Here is a 22,227-nt window from a genome sequence, read left to right on the forward strand (position 1 = left end):
GGTGGACCTAGACATTGTTATACTGAGTGAAATAAGTCAGACAGAGAAAGTGAAATATACTATGATATTGCTTACATGCGGAATCTAAAAAAAAATGATACAAATGAATTTATTTACAAAACAGAAACAGACTCACAGACTCAGAAAAAGAATTTATGGTTACGGGGTGGGGGGGGAAGGGGGGGAAGGGATAGATTGGGAGTTTGGGGTTGACATGTATACACTCCTATATGGATAACCAACAAGGACCTACTGTATAGCACAGAAAACTCTGTTCAATATGTAACAGCCTAAATGGGAAAAGAATTTGAAAAAGAATAGGTACATGTATGTGTATAACTGAATCACTTTGCTGTACACCTGCAAGTAACACAACATTGTTAATCAGCTATGCTCCAAAAAAAAAAGTTAAAAAGGAATGGAGTTGTTTAAAGTTTGCAGAATTTCCAGGTGGCTCAGTAACTTGGGCCACTCACATCTTGGGTCATTTCTAAAATTAATACTTCTGGATATTAAATTGCTCTGCTACAGACCAAGGTGAAATCTAGTTTTTATATATGTATGCTTTTCTATATGTATATATTTCATCTATAAAAAGATTTGTAGTGTTTTTTTGAGGCATTGCCATTTCTGTATGAATTTGTTGAATTGATTTTTAAAATTAAATTGCATCTATAGTAGCTAAACCTCCACTATAAAAGGACACTTTTTCTTCTTCAAAAAATATATTCCTGATCTTTAGGCATTCTAAGACAGTGCTTTCACATTTTAATTCTGAATACTCCATAATTTATTTTTCCTTCGGAAGATAGCACGCTATTAATTATTAACAATTCTGTATTCTGAACAAATTGTTTCTTAACCGATGATTCATTTAATTTTGCGTCTAATCCTTGACACAGAATTGCTGGTCTCAGTTTTTGATCAACGTGAGATAACCAGGGTTCTACTTCCAGGTGATGTAATTTTAGTTCCAAACATAAGAACTTTGTTTTCACTAACCTCTATTTTCCTACTTTGGGGAAATGTAACATTTCTAACTCTCCTTTTGAAGTGCGAAAAATAGCTTGGGGGAATACCCTCTGTTCCTTTAGTTTAGGAGATTTGGGATTTAGACGTGAGTTAGGAGTTACTGGTCCAAGGTTTATGGTTTAAGGTTAAAAATTTAAATCAACAGGTGACATACACCTGTGTATTGGGGGCGCAGGCTGAGATGCATTTTTTTTTTTTTTTCATTCCTGTGGTCTTACAATGTGTCTTTACAGCGGTGGCTCTAAAGTGATACAAAGCCTCAGTCTTGCTGGTTGTTTATTAATTAAAGCATTAGGCTCAGAGGAATGAGTGGACACTGTCTGGCTGCCTTCTTGATTGCAGTGTTAAACAGAAAGTTCTGTGTAAGCATTTGGGAAAGATTCTGAACACTGTAGTCCTCTCTCTAATTTTAGCTGATCTGTTTTGCAATTGCTAATGGAGAAAGTAAGTACAGTATCCTATAAATATGACAGGTTCCTTAGGTGGTTGCTATTTTGGAGACTATCTGGGGCTCCCTCTTATAAAGTTAGTGTTCAGGACTAGGCTTTGCTTCTGGTGTCCAAGGGCCAGCTCACAGCAAGAGTGCAAGCTTCCTGAAGGCAGGTCTGATTCTTGGTCACTTTTGGTCTCTCTCATCTTGTTTGGTGATGGGCCTGTAGGGGACAGTCAAGTGATGGCACTGACCCAGTGCCAGCCAGGAAATGTGTCATTTCTTTGATTTACTTCTTTGCTTCTTATTTATTTATTTTGGCCTCGCCACATGGCTTGCAGGATCTTAGTTCCCTGACCAGGGATTGAACCTGGGCCACAGCCGTGAAAGCACCTAGTCTTAACCACTGGACTGCCAGGGAATTCCTTTTGGTTCTTATTTAGGCTTTTTGGTTTCTTTTAAGTAACTGCCTTATTTTAGAGCCTGACCTTTTAAAAAATTATTTAAATTTGCAAATATACACAGACGTAGAGAACAAAGTATAATGAATCTCCGTGTACCATTACATGGCTTCAGCAGTCACCATTGTGCCAATCTGGTTTCATCAATTCCCCTGGAACTCAATTTTTCCCTTCCCTCCTCCTTCCCTTCCTCTCCTTTCCCTGCAGTATTTTAACACAAAGCTCAGCATCATCCTTTTCACCTGTAAATATTCAGTATGCACCTGTAATTAGAAAACCTTTTTTTTCTTTTAAAAAAAAGCATGAATAGCATGTTAAAAGTTTCTTAAAGTTAGAAGCACACCAACAAAATGTATTATCCAATACCCAGCCCGTATCCAGATTTTCCCCTGCAGTATCAAAGACATCTTTTCAGAGCTCCCCTCTTTTTGCAAGCAATTGATTTATTGAAGGAGCTAGATCGTTTGCCCCAGAATTGCTCTAATGATTTGCTTCTTTGAGGTGTTGTTTAGCTTGTGTTTCTTATAAGCTGGAAGTTAGATCTGGAAGCTTAATTAGATTCAAGCTCAATTTTTTTATAGCCTGATTTTGTATCAGATATGAAGTGAACATAGTAATAGTTGAACATGGGAATTAGTGAGACCTCCCCTCAGAAATCAGAGTTAGTATAGGTGAGGGATGTGGGTGCGGGCAGAGGAGTCAGCTGATGGTTAGGCATTAAGTGTGGGGAGGAGTTTGAGATAAATCAGACCCAGCTGTGAAAGCCAGGAGCTGGTCTGCAGTGGGACGTGGGGAGGGAGAGGCAGCAGGAAGCTTTTCAGATAACTTCTCAGTGATCATCCGTTCTCTAGCTCTAGCTTGTCTGTTGCACCAAGGATTAAGCAAGGTCAGTCAAGGGGAAACAAAGAACTGACATGGGCACAGAGAGAGAAAAGGTGCGGGAGGGGAATGAATAAGGCTGGGCCGCAGTCTGAGCGCAGGGCTGAGTCCCTGGAGTTTTCACCGTGGTCTCCACTGAAATGTCTCCTCCCAGTTGTATGACCACATGGTGGCACAGAGGAGCAGCCGGCTTTTCAGAATTTGTTTTCAGCACGTTAGTAAGCTTTCGCAAGCGGCTGCTTTGATGGGGACTGTCAGCCACCTCACGCTCCAAGCACAGCTTGTAAGAAGTAACACCAGCAGCAGCAGGCAGTGAGTGTGTGCTTATGTGAATTCCTAAGCCGAAAGGCACAGCACGAACAGATGTATTCCCAGTGGTACCTCTGTACTGCCCAGAGTGGAGACGTCATCGCTGGCCTGGCCTGTGACGCTGGCCCCAGAGGTGCGTGGGTTTGAAGAGGGTTTACCCAGAGTCGGGACGCACTGTCTTAGCAGCTGGTAAGAGGGACTCAGGACATCAGAAGTGAGAACTAGGCACATGTGTGCAACAAGCAGCGTTAGGACAGGAAAGAAAGAAAGACGGACAGAGAGGAAGACGGATGGATGAAGAGAGACAGTGAGACAGAGAGATTGACTTTTCTAGTTGTGTGATCCTGGGCCAGTTACTTTATACCTGTTTAACTTCTCTTTGCCTCAGTTTCCTCATCTGTGAAGTGGAGAAAATCATCATCATTATCTTATGAAATTTGGTGATTTTAGTAAGATGCACGTATGAAGTGCTCAGAACTGTGCCTGGCACCTAGTAAATATTCATCCACGTACCTAGAAGAGTGTCTGGCATTTTATAACACCCAGTACATTTCTATTGAATGAATAACTAAATGTTAGTCATTATGCAAATATAGGGCATTTTTGCATGCGTGTGTTGGCTGATACTATGTAGATATACATCAGCATTGTGAGTGAAGCAAGTTACAGCTTTTACATGCTTTTCAGGAAGTGTGTATGTGGGTAGTTAAATTGATCATCAGATACAAATTGGTCTGCACCTGGCATTAGAAGCACATCTGAAGCCTCTTGTGTGTAAGCTGGTCATTTATATACACGTTCCAAATCCTCAGATGCCCAAATGCTGCCACTTTGGGGAATTTTCCCAGAGCCGCCAGCACTATTTCAGGTCCTCTGCAGTGTTCCCTAACATTTGTTACAGATACATGTCGTCTTTCACTGCCCCCACCGTTGTCTGTCAGCTCTTAGAGGGCAGGATCCCCAACGTGTTCTACATGAAGTAGGTGGTCGGTAAATACTGGATGCCTAGATCAGATATATTTTCAGCAAGACAGGAAAACTCACTTGAGTTTTATTAGATACGTTGCTTAGAACACGTGCGTTGGAGAGATTTTATATGTAGAGCTGCTCCATGGATGGCTGCAGGGAGAGAGAGCTTTTGGAGTTTTTCCATCTCCTCTTATGTCTGATTGTGTGATCGTGCACACCTGCTGTGGCCTCTAGACCCTAGATATTGACCCCGGTGTCCAGGAGATCTCAAGGAAGTGTGAGACAAGGCCTCTGCCTGCCAAGTACTGCAGTCAGGCTGAGGAGACGAGCCAGAGCGGACTGAAAGGTAAAGGAGGTAGGAGGCATGTTATGCTGTGTGCCCAGTGATGGCCCAGCTAGCAGGTTCTCTGGACTTCAGAGGAGGGGAAGGTGGCCTGGAAGCTGAGCATGTGGAGGTTTTGAGAAGTGGGTGCACTTTTGCAGAGGGCACGTGAATTATTTCTTGTGCTTGACTGGCAAGGTGAGGTTTGTCTCAATGAGACCTACTGTGTGCTACAGCTGCCACTCTGGTCTTGCTGCCGAGAGCCTGGAATTGGGATCAGAACCTGGAGGTCATTCTGGTTCTGCTGTTTGTTGGCTGCATGATAATCTGGTTGTAACACCACTCTCAGTTGACAGATATGTGGCATTTCTCTGGCAGTCTGTTTCCCTAGCTGTAAAACGGGGATAATGGTAGTACCTTCTTCATAGGGTTACTGTGAGTATTAAATGAGGTGACTTGTAGCATCATTATTAGATGGAAACAGGAGTATCTCGGGCAGAGTGCCTAGATTTCCTGTGATTTCCTGCAGATTACTGGCATTAAAAAGCCCAGTTCATATCAAAGCCAGTTTAAAGCTTCGCCCACTATCAAGTTCAGGAGCCTTGGAAACCAGCAGTGTAGAAGGGTCAGCGTCGGGATCCTGTGGTGTTTTTTTGTCCTTGCTCCACCTTTTTCCTTCCTCCCGCCCCCTCTGGCCCCTGCAGAGTCAAGGATCAAGGGTTGGGGAGGTTGGAGACAAGGCAGAAGCTTTCCCTGAGCTAGTGCGTTTGCTCCCGCTGGACCGCCCTGAGTCTTCTATCGTGGCCGGCCTTTTTGTGGGGACACATTAGTGGTTCTTTAGAGATGCCCTCCACCCCTGCTTGTCTCCACAGGGGCCTCTTTCCTGATGCCCTGTCCTGATGACCTCTGTAACCCCCACCCCAGCGCCTGCCCGAGTCTCCTCAGCTGCCCTTCTGTCATCTTATACGGTGTCTTCTCGGGAGGAGCTGGGCTGCCTCCAGAGCTGTCCTTTTAGCCCCCGGGGACGTTCACACATCCTTGTCAGCCAGAGTTGTCCCTGCTGTTCCCATCCTGGCAGCTGCAGGCAGCCTCCTTCCGCTTCTGCAGGTGCGGGGCAAGCTCCTGGGAGCTCCCTGTGCGGTGCTCCGGCCACAGCCCTGGGCCGGCTCCTGAGCTCAGCAGCTCTGCAGTAGTTGGCTGGGGCTGGCAGAGGCATTTCCTTTTCTTTCATATTCCCTAACTGGGGGGGGGGGGGGGGGGGGGCGGGGGAACGGGAGATGCTGTAGAGCGCCCCTCTCCTTTAACTTCCTTCAGAGAACCCACACCCCTTCATGCATTGCTAGCCTGCGCTGAAACGGGCTGTCACGGACCAGTGTGGCCACCGTGGAGCAAGTCCTATGAGGATAGAAAGTGGGGTGTTTATTGTGCCTTTAGTTTTGAGTCACCAGGAAGAGCCCCATCCTGTTCTCACATCAGGCTCACAGCACAGTGCCTGGTACGCAGTCAACATCCGGTGCGTGCTGGCCGCTCTCACTGTTTAGCTATTGTGGGCTTCAGTTTTCTTATGTGAAATCAGGGTTAATGGTAATCCCCACTCTTCTTCCCACCTGTGAGTTGGTTTTATTTTTATTTTTTAGCCTCAACAGAATGGGATCTCCCCACGCATGTTTAAGGCCTTTGTGAGTAAGAGTCACCCGGAATTCTCCTCTAACAGACAGCAGGATGCCCAGGAGTTTTTCCTGCACCTGGTGAATCTCGTAGAGGTAAGTCAGTCTTCAGGAATACTCGAAAGGATTGTAAGAAGTGTGCCCAGCCCCTGCCTGCCGTCCCTGCTGGCGTGGCCGGAACCCCCCATCGCCCCCTCCACCCCCCTTACCTAAATCTCTCCCTGTCCGGGCTTCTTCAGAGGCGGCATCTTTGGGGCTTTCTCTGCTCAGCCCACTTGATGGAATCACTCTTCATGCCCAGCCTCCTGGGCACTTGTGGGTCTCCCTGGTCTCCTCCTAATTTTAACGTGTTCTAGGAGTATCTGTCCATTATTTCACGCGCCATTTTTGTTCTTCGTCTCTGTGACAAGCTCCTTGAGAGTTTCGTGTGGTATTTGGTGTCCTCCTGCCATCGCTCCGAGGTGGTCACTCTTGGCTCAGAGCAGAGTCGAATTGCATTATATGCTGTGGCTTTTAAAGGCCACTGAGAATTCATGATTAAAGGCATTTTTCTCCTTTTAAAAAATAATTGCTTTTTCCTTGATGGCGAATGTGTTTCTTGTGGAAATGTAGGCACAAAGGAGAAAGTCAAAACCTCCCATACTGCCTGCTCCCGCAAAGCCCTGCTCCCACGTTGGTGTCTCCCCCCTCCCCCCACCCCCAGTCATTTTCCAGGTGCAGTCCATTCTCTGCTAGCTGGTTTATAAGCCGTGTCTTTCACTTAACCCGTTGTGACTGTTTTGCCACGTCATTGCATGCTCAAATATAGCATGATTTCTTTTTTGTGTGTAATTTACATTAGTGCATTTATGTCATCGTATCACACGTGGCTTAATTTTCCCCAGGGTAGTGCTTGATTTTTTTTCCCCCTTTCTCTTTAGTTGGGCTTCTACATGTCCTTTCTTCTGATTCTATCTAGGTCAGTCCCTCTACATGACTTTTCATGACTGCATAATATTAATTCACATGATGAACTATGATTTATTTTAACCCATGTCGCATTTTTGGACTTTAGGTAACTACCAGTCTTTTGCTTGAAAGTACTCTGGTGAACTGGCATACCCAGAGGGAATGTTTAGTAACATCAGATCTTTACACCAGGTTTATATTCGATTCTATGCTAATTTTTATTCGTGGCTTAATATTCATAGATTTACTAACTTGATATAATCCAACCTTCAGAGGAACCGCATTGGCTCAGAAAACCCAAGTGATGTTTTCCGGTTTTTGGTGGAAGAACGTATTCAGTGCTGTCAGACCCGAAAAGTCCGCTACATGGAGAGGGTGGATTACCTGATGCAGTTACCTGTGGCCATGGAGGCAGCAACCAACAAGGGTAACGTTCCAAAGTGGGGAAGGAGCAGGGTGCTTCTTCACACGTGAAAACCCTCGAGTTCGCAATACTGCAGTTTAGTCACTGCAGAGTTGTACAGGGAGAGACCCAGCCTGGACGGTGTCTGGTTTGCACGTCTCTTTTCATCATTTCCTCAGTCCCCGTGTGACTTTCTTTTGAGACTGTTGTGGAAGGGTTATGGAGAGAACCTACTTCAGTGCCTATAAATTTGACCAACCAGTTGGTTTAGAGTCAGCCTAATTTGGAGGAAATTATTTGTAATTTAATATTATCATTCGTAAGTTGTGCTGTAAAGTCTGAGGGAAATGATCAGAACTGTATTTAAAAAAAATATTTATTTTTAATATTTATTTTTTTATTTGGCTGCGCCAGATCCTCGCTGCTGCCTGCAGGATCTTCGTTGCCATGTGTGGGATCTCTTAGTGGCGGTTTGTGGAATCTTTAGTTGCAGCATGTGGGATCTAGTTCCCTGACCAGGGATCAGACCTGGGCCCCCTGCAGTGGGAGCGTGGAGTCTTAGCCACTGGACCACCAGGGAAGTCCCAGAACTGCATTTTTTGATGTGAGACATTCAAGCAGGGGCCTCTTAAAAACAATCCAGGCATGAAGAAGGCAGATACCACGGTCAGGTGGTCTTAGGGGAGGGTTCCTTCAATCATTCTGATCTGGTTCTTCCCAGGCAAAATAGATGAATGGTAATTCTTAGAATTAACATTTTAGAAGCAGAAAAAGGAGAAATATCTGCTAGCCTGCTTATCTCCTGTGAACTGGTCATTTTTGTAAGGTTTAATGACACCCTTGGTGGCCTTCCCCCCCTTTTTTATTTGGGGTGGTCACTTTATTGTGTTAATGGGAAAATGATGGTTATGATGTTTTTTTATGATGATTTTAAGATGAAATGATTTCTATTTTCTATAAACTCATGCAGCTTTTGACTAGTTCTTAAATTCTTATACAAAGTAGAATTGGGACCGGGGGTCTGTGGTTTGTTTCATTTTTAGCACTAGGCGTAATTACTTTCTCTTGTCTACCTTGGGGTTGCTGACTGACATATTCTGTTCAGTTCTCAGTGATCTCTCTAACTCACTCTTTATGAGTGGTAACTTTTTTTTTCAGAAAAGAATTTAAAATTTAGTCTCAGGAAATTGATTGCTGGGAATACCTAATGCTAGCATCCTAGGTAAAAGTCCATTGTAAACTGATCATGGACTGGAGAATGACCTTAAGAGCATATTCAGATGTGTTTAAGAAAACACAGAGGTATATCCTTGTGTCTAAAAGCTGATAAATCAGAAGTGATTTTTTTTTTTAACACAAAAGGAATTCCCAGAAAGGTCCATTCGAAATCTATATACAAAATTTTGACTTACAGGAAGTTTCCAAGGGCAGATCTGCTGACTCTTGGGAATTTCACGTGCACTCACTTCTTTTTCCCTTGGTGTTTAATCATTTGAGCAGGGTTAGTGTAGAAAGGCCTTCTAGGTTGGCTGCTCTGCTTTCTGCAGTGTTGGGTAGCCCCAGCATGAAGTCGTCTTGGCAGTGCTGGGTAGAATCATGGGCTGGGTGCCTTGGATAACTGCAGTTCCTGTAGTTCATCCTGCTCCTCGACCTGCACCCTCCATGACCTCTAATCATAGTCAAGGGCTGGGAAGAGGTGAGCCCTCTGGTTTCTTTCAGTGTGAAATTCTCTGTTGTGAAGACTTTGTGATTATAGGGTGGTGTTGGGGTCAAACCAGCCTTGACCTCTGGACAAATGAAAGTCCAGGTTCGAGCATCACTTACAGCACATGTGTGGTCTGAACCTCTCACCTGGGCTGGAGTTCACAGTTCCCTCCTGTCAGTCTAAAAGGGAAACAGGCAAAAAATTATGAATGGCTCCATGTGGCCTGGCAGTGCCAGCATAAACAGGCTTTCAGCAGGCTCCTCTGGTTCTGAGGAGGGCAGCAAGTAAGCAGTCCTGCCCCAGCCCAGATTCCTCCAGGGAAGATTGTTCATTGTTCAAGGAGGTCTTTTTCCTTTCAAGAAAACAAGTGATTATAAAGTCATTCATTTGCTCTTTTATTCAGATGAACTGATTGCCTATGAACTAACGAGAAGGGAAGCAGAAGCAAACAGAAGACCCCTGCCTGAGTTAGTTCGTGCCAAGATACCGTTTAGTGCCTGCCTTCAGGCCTTTTCTGAACCAGAAAATGTTGATGATTTCTGGAGCAGTGCCCTACAAGCAAAGTCTGCGGGTGTGAAGTAAGTGTGTGTGTGGGCGTGCATATGTGCTTGTGTGGTGGCTGTAGGGTAAGGAGCGGGCCTCGAGAGGTGGGGACTGGGGTAGGGGAGGGTTGGTGGGCATTGTTCGGGTCTGTGCATGCTTGCTCATGTGTGGTGAGATGGAATTATGATTTATACAACTTGAGTTGTTGTAGACCTCACTTGTGTGAGACCTGTCCAGTAAAACAGGTGTACTGTAATCTGTCATGTGCAAGGGAGGGAATGCCTGGTGTTTTTTTTTTTTAAGCCCGGTTGTAGTTTATCCTCTATAGGGAATTTGCTTTTTTTCTTTTTTTTTTCCTCTCTCGAGGGTATAGCCAAGACCCCTTCCCCCTGTGGCGAGATGATATTAATGAAGAAATTAGAAAAATACTTATAACAGTCTTCAGTATTTAAACCCCACTGTGATAGATTTTGATTCTACAATTAAAGATTTGGCTTAGAACTTGCTGACTGTGTTCCTGCATGGAGACCAGGGGTGTCAGGGCATCTCAAAGTGCTCAGGGCTCCTGAGCACTGTTCTAGCGAGCTGCGCAGGACATGGCCGGGAGATGTTCTGTTTCTGTATTGTGAGCCTTATTCTCAGGTACATTAAAAAAAATTTTTTTTTCTCCATTTGACACCTGAATTGATTTTATATGGTCAAGTCCTTGCCAGCACACTTCATGTAGCTGGGAAAAGAGTACTTAAAGTGGCATAAAAAGAGGGAAGGTCTAAAAGTTAGGTTTTGGGACTCTCGCTACTTTTAGATATTCTTCAGCCATTTTTCTTCTCGACTCAGCCTGAGCTCTAGTTGATGTGAAGGGCAGGGAAGGATGGATGAGCTACTGCTGGCTGTTTTGATTGCAGCCTCAAGTAGCAGTCGAACCTGAATCACTTATTCTGTGTGACAGCCACCCCTAGGATGCCTCTGTTTCAGATGATTGACTTTACGTGTTAAAAATGGGAAAACAAGAATTTATTTCAAAAGCTTATAAAAGGCCATATTTCCTTAATTTCTTTTAAAAAGTTTCTTCCTGTCCAAACGAGATTAATAATAGTTCAGTCATTAGTTATCTTTTGTGGGGTAAGTTTTCATCTGAGGACTGCTCAGTTTTGGGGAAGGGGTGTGTGTGTGTGTGTGTGTGTGTGTGTGTGTGTGTGTGTGTGTGTGTCGGTTGGTGAGCTGGCATGTTAAATGTTTGAGAGTCACTTCATTACAACTTGGACACATCTTTGGGCAGTTAGAAAGCTGCACACTGTATTATATTAGTGGTGGAAACAACTTTTTTTCCTCTCAACTTTATTGATATTTAATTGTCATATAACATATGAGTTTGTGTACAGCATGTTGATTTTTATTTATTTGGTTTTTTAAATTTAATTATTGATGGTAGGCTGAAGATCCCTCAAACATTTATCCTTTTCTCTCTGTGCTTTAATTCAGATCTGTGTGGGAGGTGGAAGTGATCAGGGGCCTGGCAGCCTAGAAGACCCCAGCATCAGGTGTGAGCTGCAAAGTGGTCTTCATTGGTCTGTCCACTTGGTCACCCTTTTCTGCTCTTCAGAAAAGTGGCAGCGGGTCTTAGAAGTGCTGGTTGTGACATACTCGCTGGGCCTTAGGGAAGGAGGCTTCTCATCACTAGGAAAAGGCTCACCTTTAAAGTGGAGCTAGGAGGTGTTAGCTTTCCACAGAGACAGTCACTGATCCCTGGGAGATCTGGATTCCTCTTCTGTGTCTGCTTCCTAGCTTGTGTTCTATCCTGAGGCAAAGTCACCACCCAACTCCTTTTTACACCTGAGTGGAGGGATGATGCTTGCTGACTTGATTTTCTCCTCAAATGCTACAAATTATTTAGTCATAGGCAGTGCTAACATAATTATTAATCTAGAATCCTTGAGGAGGGGTTTCTGCTTTCTCTAATCCTTAACAGTAGCCATTAAACATGTTTTTTCTTTTTCTCCGTCTTTTCATACATGCATGCTCTTGTGGTTTAATGCATATGAAAGAAAATTAATGCTGGATGTATCACAGTTGTTGATAATTGAAAACTGGTCTCGTGGGAAAGGACAAAACAATGTTTTAGGGTAAATAAAGCAACTACCATCATGGCACATTTATTATTCCAGGTTATGAGCTAAGTGCTTCCCATTAATTATCACTTAATCCTCTTAGTACGCTATGAGGTAGGTGCATTATTCTCCCCATTTTACAGACGAGAAAATAGAGGAGGTAATTGGCCACCAAGTGGCAGACTTGGAATTCATTCAAGTTCAAAGGTTAAATTCTCAATCCTTGTGTTTTGTACTGCCCCTGTATTCCTTATCATGCTTGCTTATGCTTGTATCTTTGTAATCCTTATACAGCCTTGTTTATTCCTTATTTTACCTTATGCTTCAAATAATAGTTTTGGGGAAACCCAGAGCCTGAAAGGCCAGGAAAAAGTCCTCTTGGTAGATGTTGGGTCAGTATGGACCAGACAAAAAGATCCTTGCCTTAATTGGTCCTGAACAGACAGTGACTGGAAGGAATATTAGTGTTTGGGAATTTCATTCATGCAGCAAGCATTATTGCTCACGTAGTGTATTCTGGGCAGTAAGCTGAACAAAAGCTAGTTCCTCTCCTCAAGCAGCTCACAGATTAAAGGTCAATAGCGAGAGATTTTGTCTTGACATTTGTCATTTATGAAGAGAAAAGCATGGTATGGGGTTCCAGAGCACAGGCTTTAGGTGAACTGGCAGTGTTTGGATCCTTAATGTAGAACTTACTGGTATGTGACCCTGGCCAAGTGACCTCACCTCCGTAACCCCCTGTTTCTTTATATATAAACTGGGAATAATAATGGAACTTTCTTTATATGGTTGAGGTGAGGATTAAGGCGAGATAAGCTACGTAAAATGCTTTGCACAGTCCTTGGCAAAGTAAATAAATACTGTAGTTGTTATTACATTATTTTTATCTTTTTTTTGTGTGCCTTGGATTGTACAATTTGACTGTGGTTGATGGATTATCACTTTCAACATATTTAACAGAAAGGGTAGAATTGTAATTTTTTAAGCCACCAGGTTTTCAATAAAATAGTCTTAATTTCAGGGGGAGAGACTATATATTTTTTTCTTAATAAGGCTTTCATAGTGCATTTGCCTGAATTGTAATTAGTGAACAATTGTTACATTTTAAATAATAATAATAGATTGTCAATAGACAATGCATTATTGTTTTCAGGCACTGTCCTAAGCACTTTATGTCCTCAGTTCCCATAACAATTCTTTGAGGTAAATTTGCTCTGTGTCTGTCTAAACCTTTCTGAATGATTTATATTCTAATAGTATTTATTAAATACATAACATTTCAAGAAAAATTTTAATTCCAGGAATTAATTTTAGGAATAAAAGAGTAAGTGGTGCATTATTTGTAACTTTGCTGGATTTAACTAACAAACTTGATGTCTCAAACCTGTAATTAATGAATGCCAACTTTTAATTTTGAGATGGACTTGAACACATTTATACTGAGCAGTTACTGCTTGTGTGATTCAACTTGAGACCCTATGGAAGTTACAAAGATGAATAAGGAATGTTTACACAACAGGGCAAATATAATGTGGGCACCATCCAACCTGTTTTCTGGTACACTTAGGTTGGTAGCTTCCCATAACGAAGTGATGCGTTGAGTTATCCACTCCTTCACAACCAGCCTCGAGTTCCCTCCACTGCCCCCCATCCCACGGTATTATTGGCTGATTCCTCACCCAGATACTGACCACAAAGCAACTGCAGAAGTCTTTGGGCTCCTGAACCGTAGTTTGGAAATCATTGATTTACTGATGACTTTTGGCTGACTTCACTATTATATATTTTCCAGATTTTAAGTCAACATGGTAAGAGGAAGGGGTGACATTTTCACAGACTTTGAAAATATCCAATGGAGTTTCTTGGTTTTTGGTGAAATTGAGGACTCTGCTATATTTAAGAATAATATTTATTGATAGGACTGCTTCTCAGAAGAAAACCTAATTACAGGTAATATATAATTTCTGGAGAGTGAGGCAGGCTAATAATAGATGAGCTTCTTAGGATAGCTAAGCTCTTGTTTTTCGAAGAACTCCCTCATGGTATCGCCTATACCCTTCCACCCTCCTTGTGATGGAGAATTTGAGATCCAGAGAGGTTAACTGACTTGCCTGGGGCACGGTACAGATCAGTGACAGACCAGGTCAGTGCCCAGGGCCTCACGGATTCTAGCTGTTTCATGACAAAATAATCCTGCTAATTCCTTAGATGTGCACAGCACATGCTAGTGTGCCAGGTGGTTTCATGACATTTCATGAACATTGCACAGCCCTGGCAGGGAAATATTATTTTTTTAATTTTTAATTTTAAAATTTTTAGGGGGCTGCATTTATGTCTTCGTTGCTGCACACGGACTTTCTCTAGTTGTGGCGAGTGGGGGTTACTCTTCGTTGGGTGCTTGGGCTTCTCATTGTGATGGCTTCTCTTGTTGCAGAGCATGGGCTCTAGGTGCGCAGGCTTCCGTAGTTGTGGCACACGGGCTTAGTTGCTCCGTGGCGTGTGGGATCTTCCCGAACCAGGGATCAAATCCATGTCCCCTGCATTGGCAGGCGGATTCTTAACCACTGCACCACCAGGGAAGTCCCAGTAGATATTATTAATAAATCCTTTTTGTAAGTGTGAAGATGGAGTCTCAAGGAGGGTCAGATTTGGAGTGAATTAAATAGCATCCAAATCTTTTGACACTTTTTTGGACAGTCCTCTGCCCCTGAACTGTGGCTGCTCTTCTACACTAGAGGGCAGCAATGCATTTGCGTTTGTTTTCTGAATTCTGGAAAGATGGATTCCACATAGAAGGCAGTGACTGCTTTTGAAAAGTAGAGTTTGTAGGGAGTGTGTTCTAGAATCTTTGATTTTAAAAGGTACCTGAAGTATCTGTCTAAAGCTAATTTTCTTTTTTCCATACACCTACTGTACCTACATTGACACTTAAATGGAAATGGTTGTCATAAACAAGATAATGTGGAGAGAATCAGCTGGAACCGGGGGATGAATTTGGTGTATAAGTTGAATAGTTTGTGCATAAAATTGTCAAACTCAAGTTCAGGCAATTCAGTGTTCCTGAAAGTTTGAAGGGAAACTTAAGATGTTGAATCATATATATTAATTTTTTAATTTAAGGTCCAGATTTAGATATTTTACATACTCCATAATACATACATACATATATACATGTACTTGTAGATACATACACACACACATCCCCCTTTAGGATTCATGTGGATTTTAGATGCAGTCGTATTTTAATGAGGCCCTAGCATTTCCAAAAGTCAGCCTCAGCCAAAGCTCCAATAAACCCTCCTTATGGCAACTCTGTGCTACCAGAGAGAGACTTGGTGGGAGCAGGTAGGGGGTGTGTGAGGATTGCTCGAGGAGCTTTCTCAAACCTCATACGCAAACACATTGTGCAGGTGCCCCACACACCTGCAAACATATATACTAAATTCTAGCAAGAGTTTTAGAAGAAAACAAATGTTTATGGTTGAAAACTGCTTTGCAGAAATATAAAATGCCACAGCAAAGGAAAAGTAATAATTTTGCAACGTGCCCAAAATCCTTGTGAGGGACAGTGTTGTCCCTCTGTTAAACGTTTTCTTCTCGGGAAAAGGCCGGGATGAACGGCGAGGTGGTGAGTGTGTCCGCTCCTGTGTGTGGTGAGCGTGTTCCTCCTCTTCGGTGCAGGCACTGGAACTGTTGTGTGTGCCTCAGACACAGCTTTTGATGCTTCATGAACTGTATTCATAATTCTTATTGCTTTGTTTCATTGATCTAATCCCCTTGTGTTTCCCAGAACATCTCGCTTTGCCTCATTCCCTGAATACTTGGTAGTGCAGATAAAGAAGTTCACTTTTGGTCTTGACTGGGTTCCCAAAAAATTTGGTAGGTATCTTTTGCATGCTTTTGCTTAAAACATCAAATGAACCATTTAAAAAAACATGGCATGTGAAAGAGCCCGTGTGATTGGTTGCCAGACACAGTTTCATTTCATTCTTTTCCCATGATTCCCACCTTTCTCTTTTGAAAGATAAGAATATATGACAAGCACGGATAGTAAAAAAAAAAAAAAAAAGTTGCCACGTGCTAACCCACTATCTAATAATGGGTTCTGGAATGACCAGATTCTAAGAGTGAAAATAGGAGCCTCACATTATCAAATCATGCTTCTCAAATTTTAACACGATCTTGGTGACATGCAGGTGCTGATTCAGCAGGTCTGGGTGGGGCCGGGGGTTCTTTAGTCTGACATGTTCCCAGGTGATGCTGATGCTGCTGGTCCAAAACCCACGCTTGGAGGTGCAAGTAATTGAAGATACACGCTCTCCTTAATATTGCGCCTCGGCCTCCGAAGCAGGCAGGTGTGGCTAATGACATGCGCTTACGTCATACACATTTTATTCATGATAACATGAGTACACTCTGTTGTATTAAAAAGTCAAGAAAGGAATGTGACTTTGGTCAAATTGGGCTTTCTTCTTGCTAATCGTCAACGCCCTTGACCATTGTTAGAGATTAGTTTCCAGACAATGCATAAGAACATTTTCTCCACCGTCTTGATCAAATATCAAGCTGTTCCTAGGCTGTCCTCAGGGCTGTGGAAGGACATACAGTTTTACCCTCTGATTTCTCAAGCAGGTGCCTCAGAGAGTTTGCCAGTCTTTTAAAGTTTTTCTGTTTTTGAGCACTTAAAAAACAACAATCAGTCCTATGCTGGTTAATTAAGCACTCGTCTGCTCATCTGAAGGGGATAAGTAAAAAGAATGTAAAATCGACAGGATTGATTTCCCACAAGCCTCCGGCACTAACAGTTTGCATAGCGCTTGTTTCCACGTGGCGTTATGCAGCCTGTGAGCCTGTAGCTTATCCTGCTTCTCCCGGTGGAATAATTCTGTGGACATGGAGGAGGGCAGAGGGCAGGCTGCTTATCACTCAGCCTTTTCTCCTTGGACCTGAGATGCACCTGAGAGAGAAAACGGACTTCTTCTAAAGGCTTTGAACTGCTTTGGAAACAATTTTCTTATTTTTCTTTGTCCTTGGAATTTCAGTAAAGGATAAAAAGTTCAGATCAGATTTCATGGTCTTAGTGAATTTAAAGCAGCCCCACAGCTTTCTTTAATGAACCTGAAATTTTTTGTTGAGGAACAATTGTATTGATTTTGTTGTCTGCTGAGATTTAAATTTTTTTTACCTAAGCCATTTCTTTGGGTGGTTTTTTAAAATAGGATTTACATACTTACCATCATAGCTGATTTGGGGGATAGTATTTTCAGGTTCTGTTTGTGGCCCGAGAGACAGAGATCCTGCACCAACATTTTCCGTTATTACTGTATCTGCTTGTGTGCAGTACTAAATCTCAACAGGCTGTTAGACTGATACATTTTGTATTTGGGTAAGTCAACACAATGACAACTGAGCTGAAAAGTTAAAAAAAAATGTGCCTTGAGACGAATACACTTGAGATTCAATTTCTTTAAAGCTTCATTCTTTATTACCGTAGGTAGAATAATCACAGTACCCATCATGATCTGAGATAAGGCATAAACTATGGGTTGCAAACTGAAATGCCTAATGAGGACCGGGTGATGATGTGAGTGAAAGGAGTAGTCTATAGCTGTCTTGGTCCTTCTTGGGTATTCCCGTTTTGGATGAAGACATGGATTAGGAAAACATTTTTCTACCATAAGAATCAGAATAGCACACATATGATGCTTAGGGTCGTGGGTGCAGTACAGAGTGGTGGGGTCTGTGACAGACAGGCACGGAGGGTACACATTGCCCTAGAGCAGAAGCTGAAGATTAGCCCGAAGCAGTTGTGAGACTCTGCTACAGCTTTTTGTTTTTCAAAATGAATTGGAAACCTGGATTATTTAAATTAAATTTTCTGATTTAAAAATTGGAATTTGTTGCCAACATTTTAAAAACATCAAACAGTAAGTGTCTACAAGTGTTCTATGGGCTCCCGGTTTGCGACCTCTGCCTTACCTCATTTGTTCTTGTTCAGTGTGAAATCCTGCCTCCCACTGTGTTTCCCCTGGTTCTGTATTAAAATCTAATCAGTCTCAATGAGTCTTCTGGTCCCATGATTTACTCCAGGGAACTGTAAAGTATCCCTTGGCTCTGCTTAGACACCTTGTGCATAGAGTTGTGTGGATTTAGGAGGTGGTTGTGGGTTATTTGGAGAGTCCAGTGAATATAATCTCGATCCTTTTACAGATGTTTCTATTGATATGCCAGACCTACTTGATATCAACCATCTCCGAGCCAGGGGGTTACAGCCAGGAGAGGAGGAACTTCCGGACATCAGCCCCCCCATAGTTATTCCTGATAACTCAAAAGGTACCATCTTCTGCCGGGAGGACCTTCTCGACCCCTTCCCACTCCTCTGCTGGAATAGTCCCTTTTCTTCCACCACTCTGTTGTCCCTTGGCACCTTCCTGTGTTGTAACCCACTGTAGACACACAGAAGTGAAGCCTGGCTGCAACTGCAGGCTTAAAATAGTCATAGGAAGAGGCACAGACGCATCATGAGTGGTTGAAACGGACCCGTGGAAATCACTGGCAGCAGAGGGCAGCAAATCTCCAAAAGGTTTTTAGGTTATGTTGCCTCTGGCTTTGCCTCCCTCTTTTTCCCCCTGACGGGCCTGTGGGGAAGAGGAGTGTGTTTTCTGTGGGCTCTTTGTCTAGGGGAGCTGTGTCCTTCTTGGAGTCCCTTTGGACAACAAAAAGGGAAATTCAATAGTGTGTGTTGGTTTTAAAAATCTTGCTCACGTCTCACCTCCCCAGCTTTGTCACTGCTTCATAGCAAGGGAGCGATTTGAGTTTCTCTTACTCTCTTTGACCCTTAAAGTAGTCCTTGTTCGGAATACTTAACTTTTAAAGGGAAAAGGACATGCGAGAAATCATCTCAGACTTTGTGAGTCCAAGAACAGCGTGGAGAAATCTTGGGTTCATTATTAGCTCACTTATTCCGGTGAAATGACCTTCAGTCTGGCTTCGTTTGCCCACCTGTTTACTGTTCACCTCTGTACTGAGTTAATTACATACATGAGCTAATAGTGCCAGAGCGCTCGGGGCCGCACCACGACAGGATTTCCATCAGCTGAGCACTGAATATTCTTGGTGACCCTGTTGGGGTAAAGCGAATCCAGGAGGAGCGAGAAAGGATTCAGGATTGGCACCTGTGTTACATTATTCTCTAATGGGAAGTCCAGTGTTAAATTACAGAGGACAGAGAGCAGGGCAGGAGCCTGTAGGTGGGGCGGTCCGGGTTGTGTGGTACGGGTGGTTCATTAAAGGGTTTTAGAAAGAGGAGATCAGTCTGGGCGCCAGAGAAATACAAGGCGGTTTCTTAGCCTTGCCTCTGCCTTCTCTGACGTTCATTGACAGCGTCCTTGGTCTGTAATTATCTGAAGTTCTTAGACGTACAGGGAGAGAAGTTACTGAGTTCTTCAAGACGAGCAGAGCCTTATGTTTTATCTGCTCTAAATGCCTGAAACCTGGTCTTCTCCCTCCTTCCTGGAGTGGCTTTATGCCGTGCGGGCTGGGGTGTTCTGCTGGGGGACGGAGGGGCTGACAACAGTGTGGGATCCCAAGGGGCGGGGGGCAGGGGGCGAGTGCGTGCCCCGGGTTAATTCTGTTTCTTTCTCCAGAACACTTTGCCATGGTTTGCTCTCACTTCCTGCCCTCTCCTTTAATTTCCAGATCGCCTGATGAACCAATTGATAGATCGTATGTATCTTTTCCGTTTTTTTCTCAGTGTCCTACTGATGTTACTGGTCTAACACATTTATCTGTGGGGGTTCAGTTAAGGGACATTGTTTCGTACATGTGTTTGTGCAGCTTTTCCTGGTTGGGAACACTTCTTGGTCTGCAAGTTGAGGTAGCAGCAAATATAAACCAGTGACATGGTGATTGGGTAGCCCCTGTGGTTCAACAGAGTGACCATTAGCGTGACAGCCAGCCAGCCCTGAGTTGGAATCTTGGCTCTGCCATTTGTAACTGTGTGACCTAGAATCATTAACTTAACTTCTCTGAGCCTCAGTTTCCTCATGTGTGAACGGGGTATAGTGATGCCATTTCTTCCCTCTCTGGCCACGTGAGTAGGCCTCTTTCTGCAGTGGCCTGCCACTTTTTCCACTCCTGCTTCTGGACACATAATGAAGGCACACGATTGGCGGGACATGGTAGTATTAATTAATACCCTTAAGGGTGTTAGTTTCGTTGGATTGTGTGTTAATTTTGTAGTCATTTAGTTCCTTAGTCATATGAGAGTTGATACTCTTGATTTTCTAAAGAGCATGAAAAAAATAAACTATAGTGAATATTTAGATATTAATTAGGAGGAAGGAGTGTATAACACAAATACTCTGAATCTTTTTGTCTACAAAGCTTCTCTGGAGACGCTCTTGTTAATTTAGAAGTTCAAGTGTTTTACTTTGCAAACACTTTGTGTGATTGAGCACGTGGCTTAGACCTCCATGTTTCCTTTCTTTTGTCAATTTTGATTTGCTGATTGTGGCGAGAGGTTGTTAGGGTCAGTGAGGGTCATGAGCGAACCACTGCCTCTGTAAATAATCTGTAATGATAACAATAATATTTTTGAATGGTTACCGTGAGTCATGTTGAGTTTATTACTCCATAAATGCTTTCAACTGTATATAACTGCACTAGTAATACAAAGCCCAGATTCTCATTTGATTGTCACGGCAGAGCAGGTGATCTTTTACACCTTTTACAACTGAGACCCAGGAAAGTTCAGAGACCCAAGAGCTAGGACCAGAGCCAGGGCTAGGCATCAAGTGTGCTTTTCGTGTCACTCAACCTTTTCTGGAATGTGAGGAGTTTGTTGGCCGCTCCTGACCCTGCAGAGAGCTGGCTTCCAGGGGAGGTGATGGGTGGTTGGAACTGTGTCAGAGTCTGTCTGACCACGAGCATTCAGCCATTTTCCATTTTCCTCCTGATCTAAGCCTACTCTCTTAGCAGCAATTACCTATATTCAGCAGGAGAAAACAGCGTTATCTGGGGTTAATTTACATTTATATCCTACCTTTCTCCGATATTTGAAAGGAATAACTTTGATTTTTTTCTTATTACAAAAGTGAAAAGATATGTAGAAATTATGGATTAGTGAAAAGAGTCATCTCTTGTTTCATCACCCATCTATAACCACTATTAAGAGTTGGCATTTATCTTTCTAGTGTTCTTTACCTCTCCCTGGCTCACTTTATTTTCTCCAAAATGGAATTATACATTTTCAAATTAATGTGCTGTTATACACATGCATATACTTATTAAACTGTATTACTTTAACTGCGTTCTAGGGAACAGAGTCTCACAAGGTGTTGAAGAGTGTTCTATAGAAAGTGTTTCATAGTTTCTTTACCGCAGGAGTGTTTTTTTTTTTGCTATTAAAAATTTAAAATATACTTAATATTTTATTCGATTGAAGTATAATTGATTTACAATGTTGTGTTAGTTTCAGATATATAGCACAGTGATTCAGTTTTATATATATATATGTGTGTATATATATATATATATTCTTTTTTCAGATTCTTTTCCCTTATAGGCTATTACACAATATTGAGTATAGTGCCCTGTGCTATACAGTAGGTCCTTGTTGGTTCTCTATTTTATGTATAGTAGTGTGTATGTGTTAACCCTAACCTACTGCAGGAGTCTTTATTACAGGACTTTAGGATTTTCATTACGTTAACGCACACTGTGAAGTTCTAGGGAGAATAGAGAATGTAGGTTTAAAAAACTTATTTGTCCATGGAAACCCCTTGTTTTGTGGAGAGAGTAATTGTCTCTCTCTTAGAACACTAGGATGCTCTAAAACACTATTTGGGAATCACTGTTGTCCTACATCGTTGCTTTCCGGAAATTTTATCTTGATAGGCTATTCTGTGTATTCTCTTTCCTTGTGAAAGAGAACTTTGGTAAATACATTTTCAGTATAATTTTTGTTGAACAGATCTCTCAGTTTCTCAGTTCTTCTACTGATTGCTGTCTTTGGCAGAGTTTTCAGTAGATTACAGGCCTCAGGATGTGGAAAACATAAGGGGTATATTTTGTGCTCCTGTTCCCTCCCCACCTTTGGTGTAATTTGACTGCACTGTGTAGGTGTGTGTGTGTGTACACACAGACACACAAATGCACCCAGGTACATGTATACATATGCATACAAGCATGTATATGTGTGCAAATACACACAAACCTATATTCATGTGTATATAGATAAGCACATGCATCTCGACCAATATCTATACATTATAATGAAAAGAAAACAAAACCTGTGTCTAAGCCACAGTTAGGTTTGTAAAGCAATCTTTTTAATATTGTGAATGTATACAATTCAAAAACACATTTTTTCCTTCTGTCATAACATTGGGCTCTCCATTTTTCAGAGCTGATTATATCCTTTGATTGCTAATATATCTAAAGGCCTGCTA

The 22,227-nt window shown here is 42.6% G+C and overlaps 1 protein-coding gene across 1 annotated transcript in view; it reads left to right on the forward strand.

Moving 5' to 3' along the window:
- USP13 (ubiquitin specific peptidase 13) overlaps nt 1-22,227 on the forward strand; it is a 126,313-nt gene that overhangs the window by 73,502 nt on the left and 30,584 nt on the right. The window contains exons 11-16 of the mRNA XM_057740107.1: nt 6,040-6,165; nt 7,291-7,444; nt 9,529-9,703; nt 15,567-15,655; nt 17,987-18,109; nt 19,475-19,501. Coding sequence (XP_057596090.1) covers nt 6,040-6,165; nt 7,291-7,444; nt 9,529-9,703; nt 15,567-15,655; nt 17,987-18,109; nt 19,475-19,501 — 694 coding nt within the window. The remainder of the gene's footprint in view (nt 1-6,039; nt 6,166-7,290; nt 7,445-9,528; nt 9,704-15,566; nt 15,656-17,986; nt 18,110-19,474; nt 19,502-22,227) is intronic.

Source organism: Hippopotamus amphibius, chromosome 6 (genome assembly GCF_030028045.1).
Source record: "Hippopotamus amphibius kiboko isolate mHipAmp2 chromosome 6, mHipAmp2.hap2, whole genome shotgun sequence".
Lineage (NCBI taxonomy): Eukaryota > Metazoa > Chordata > Mammalia > Artiodactyla > Hippopotamidae > Hippopotamus > Hippopotamus amphibius.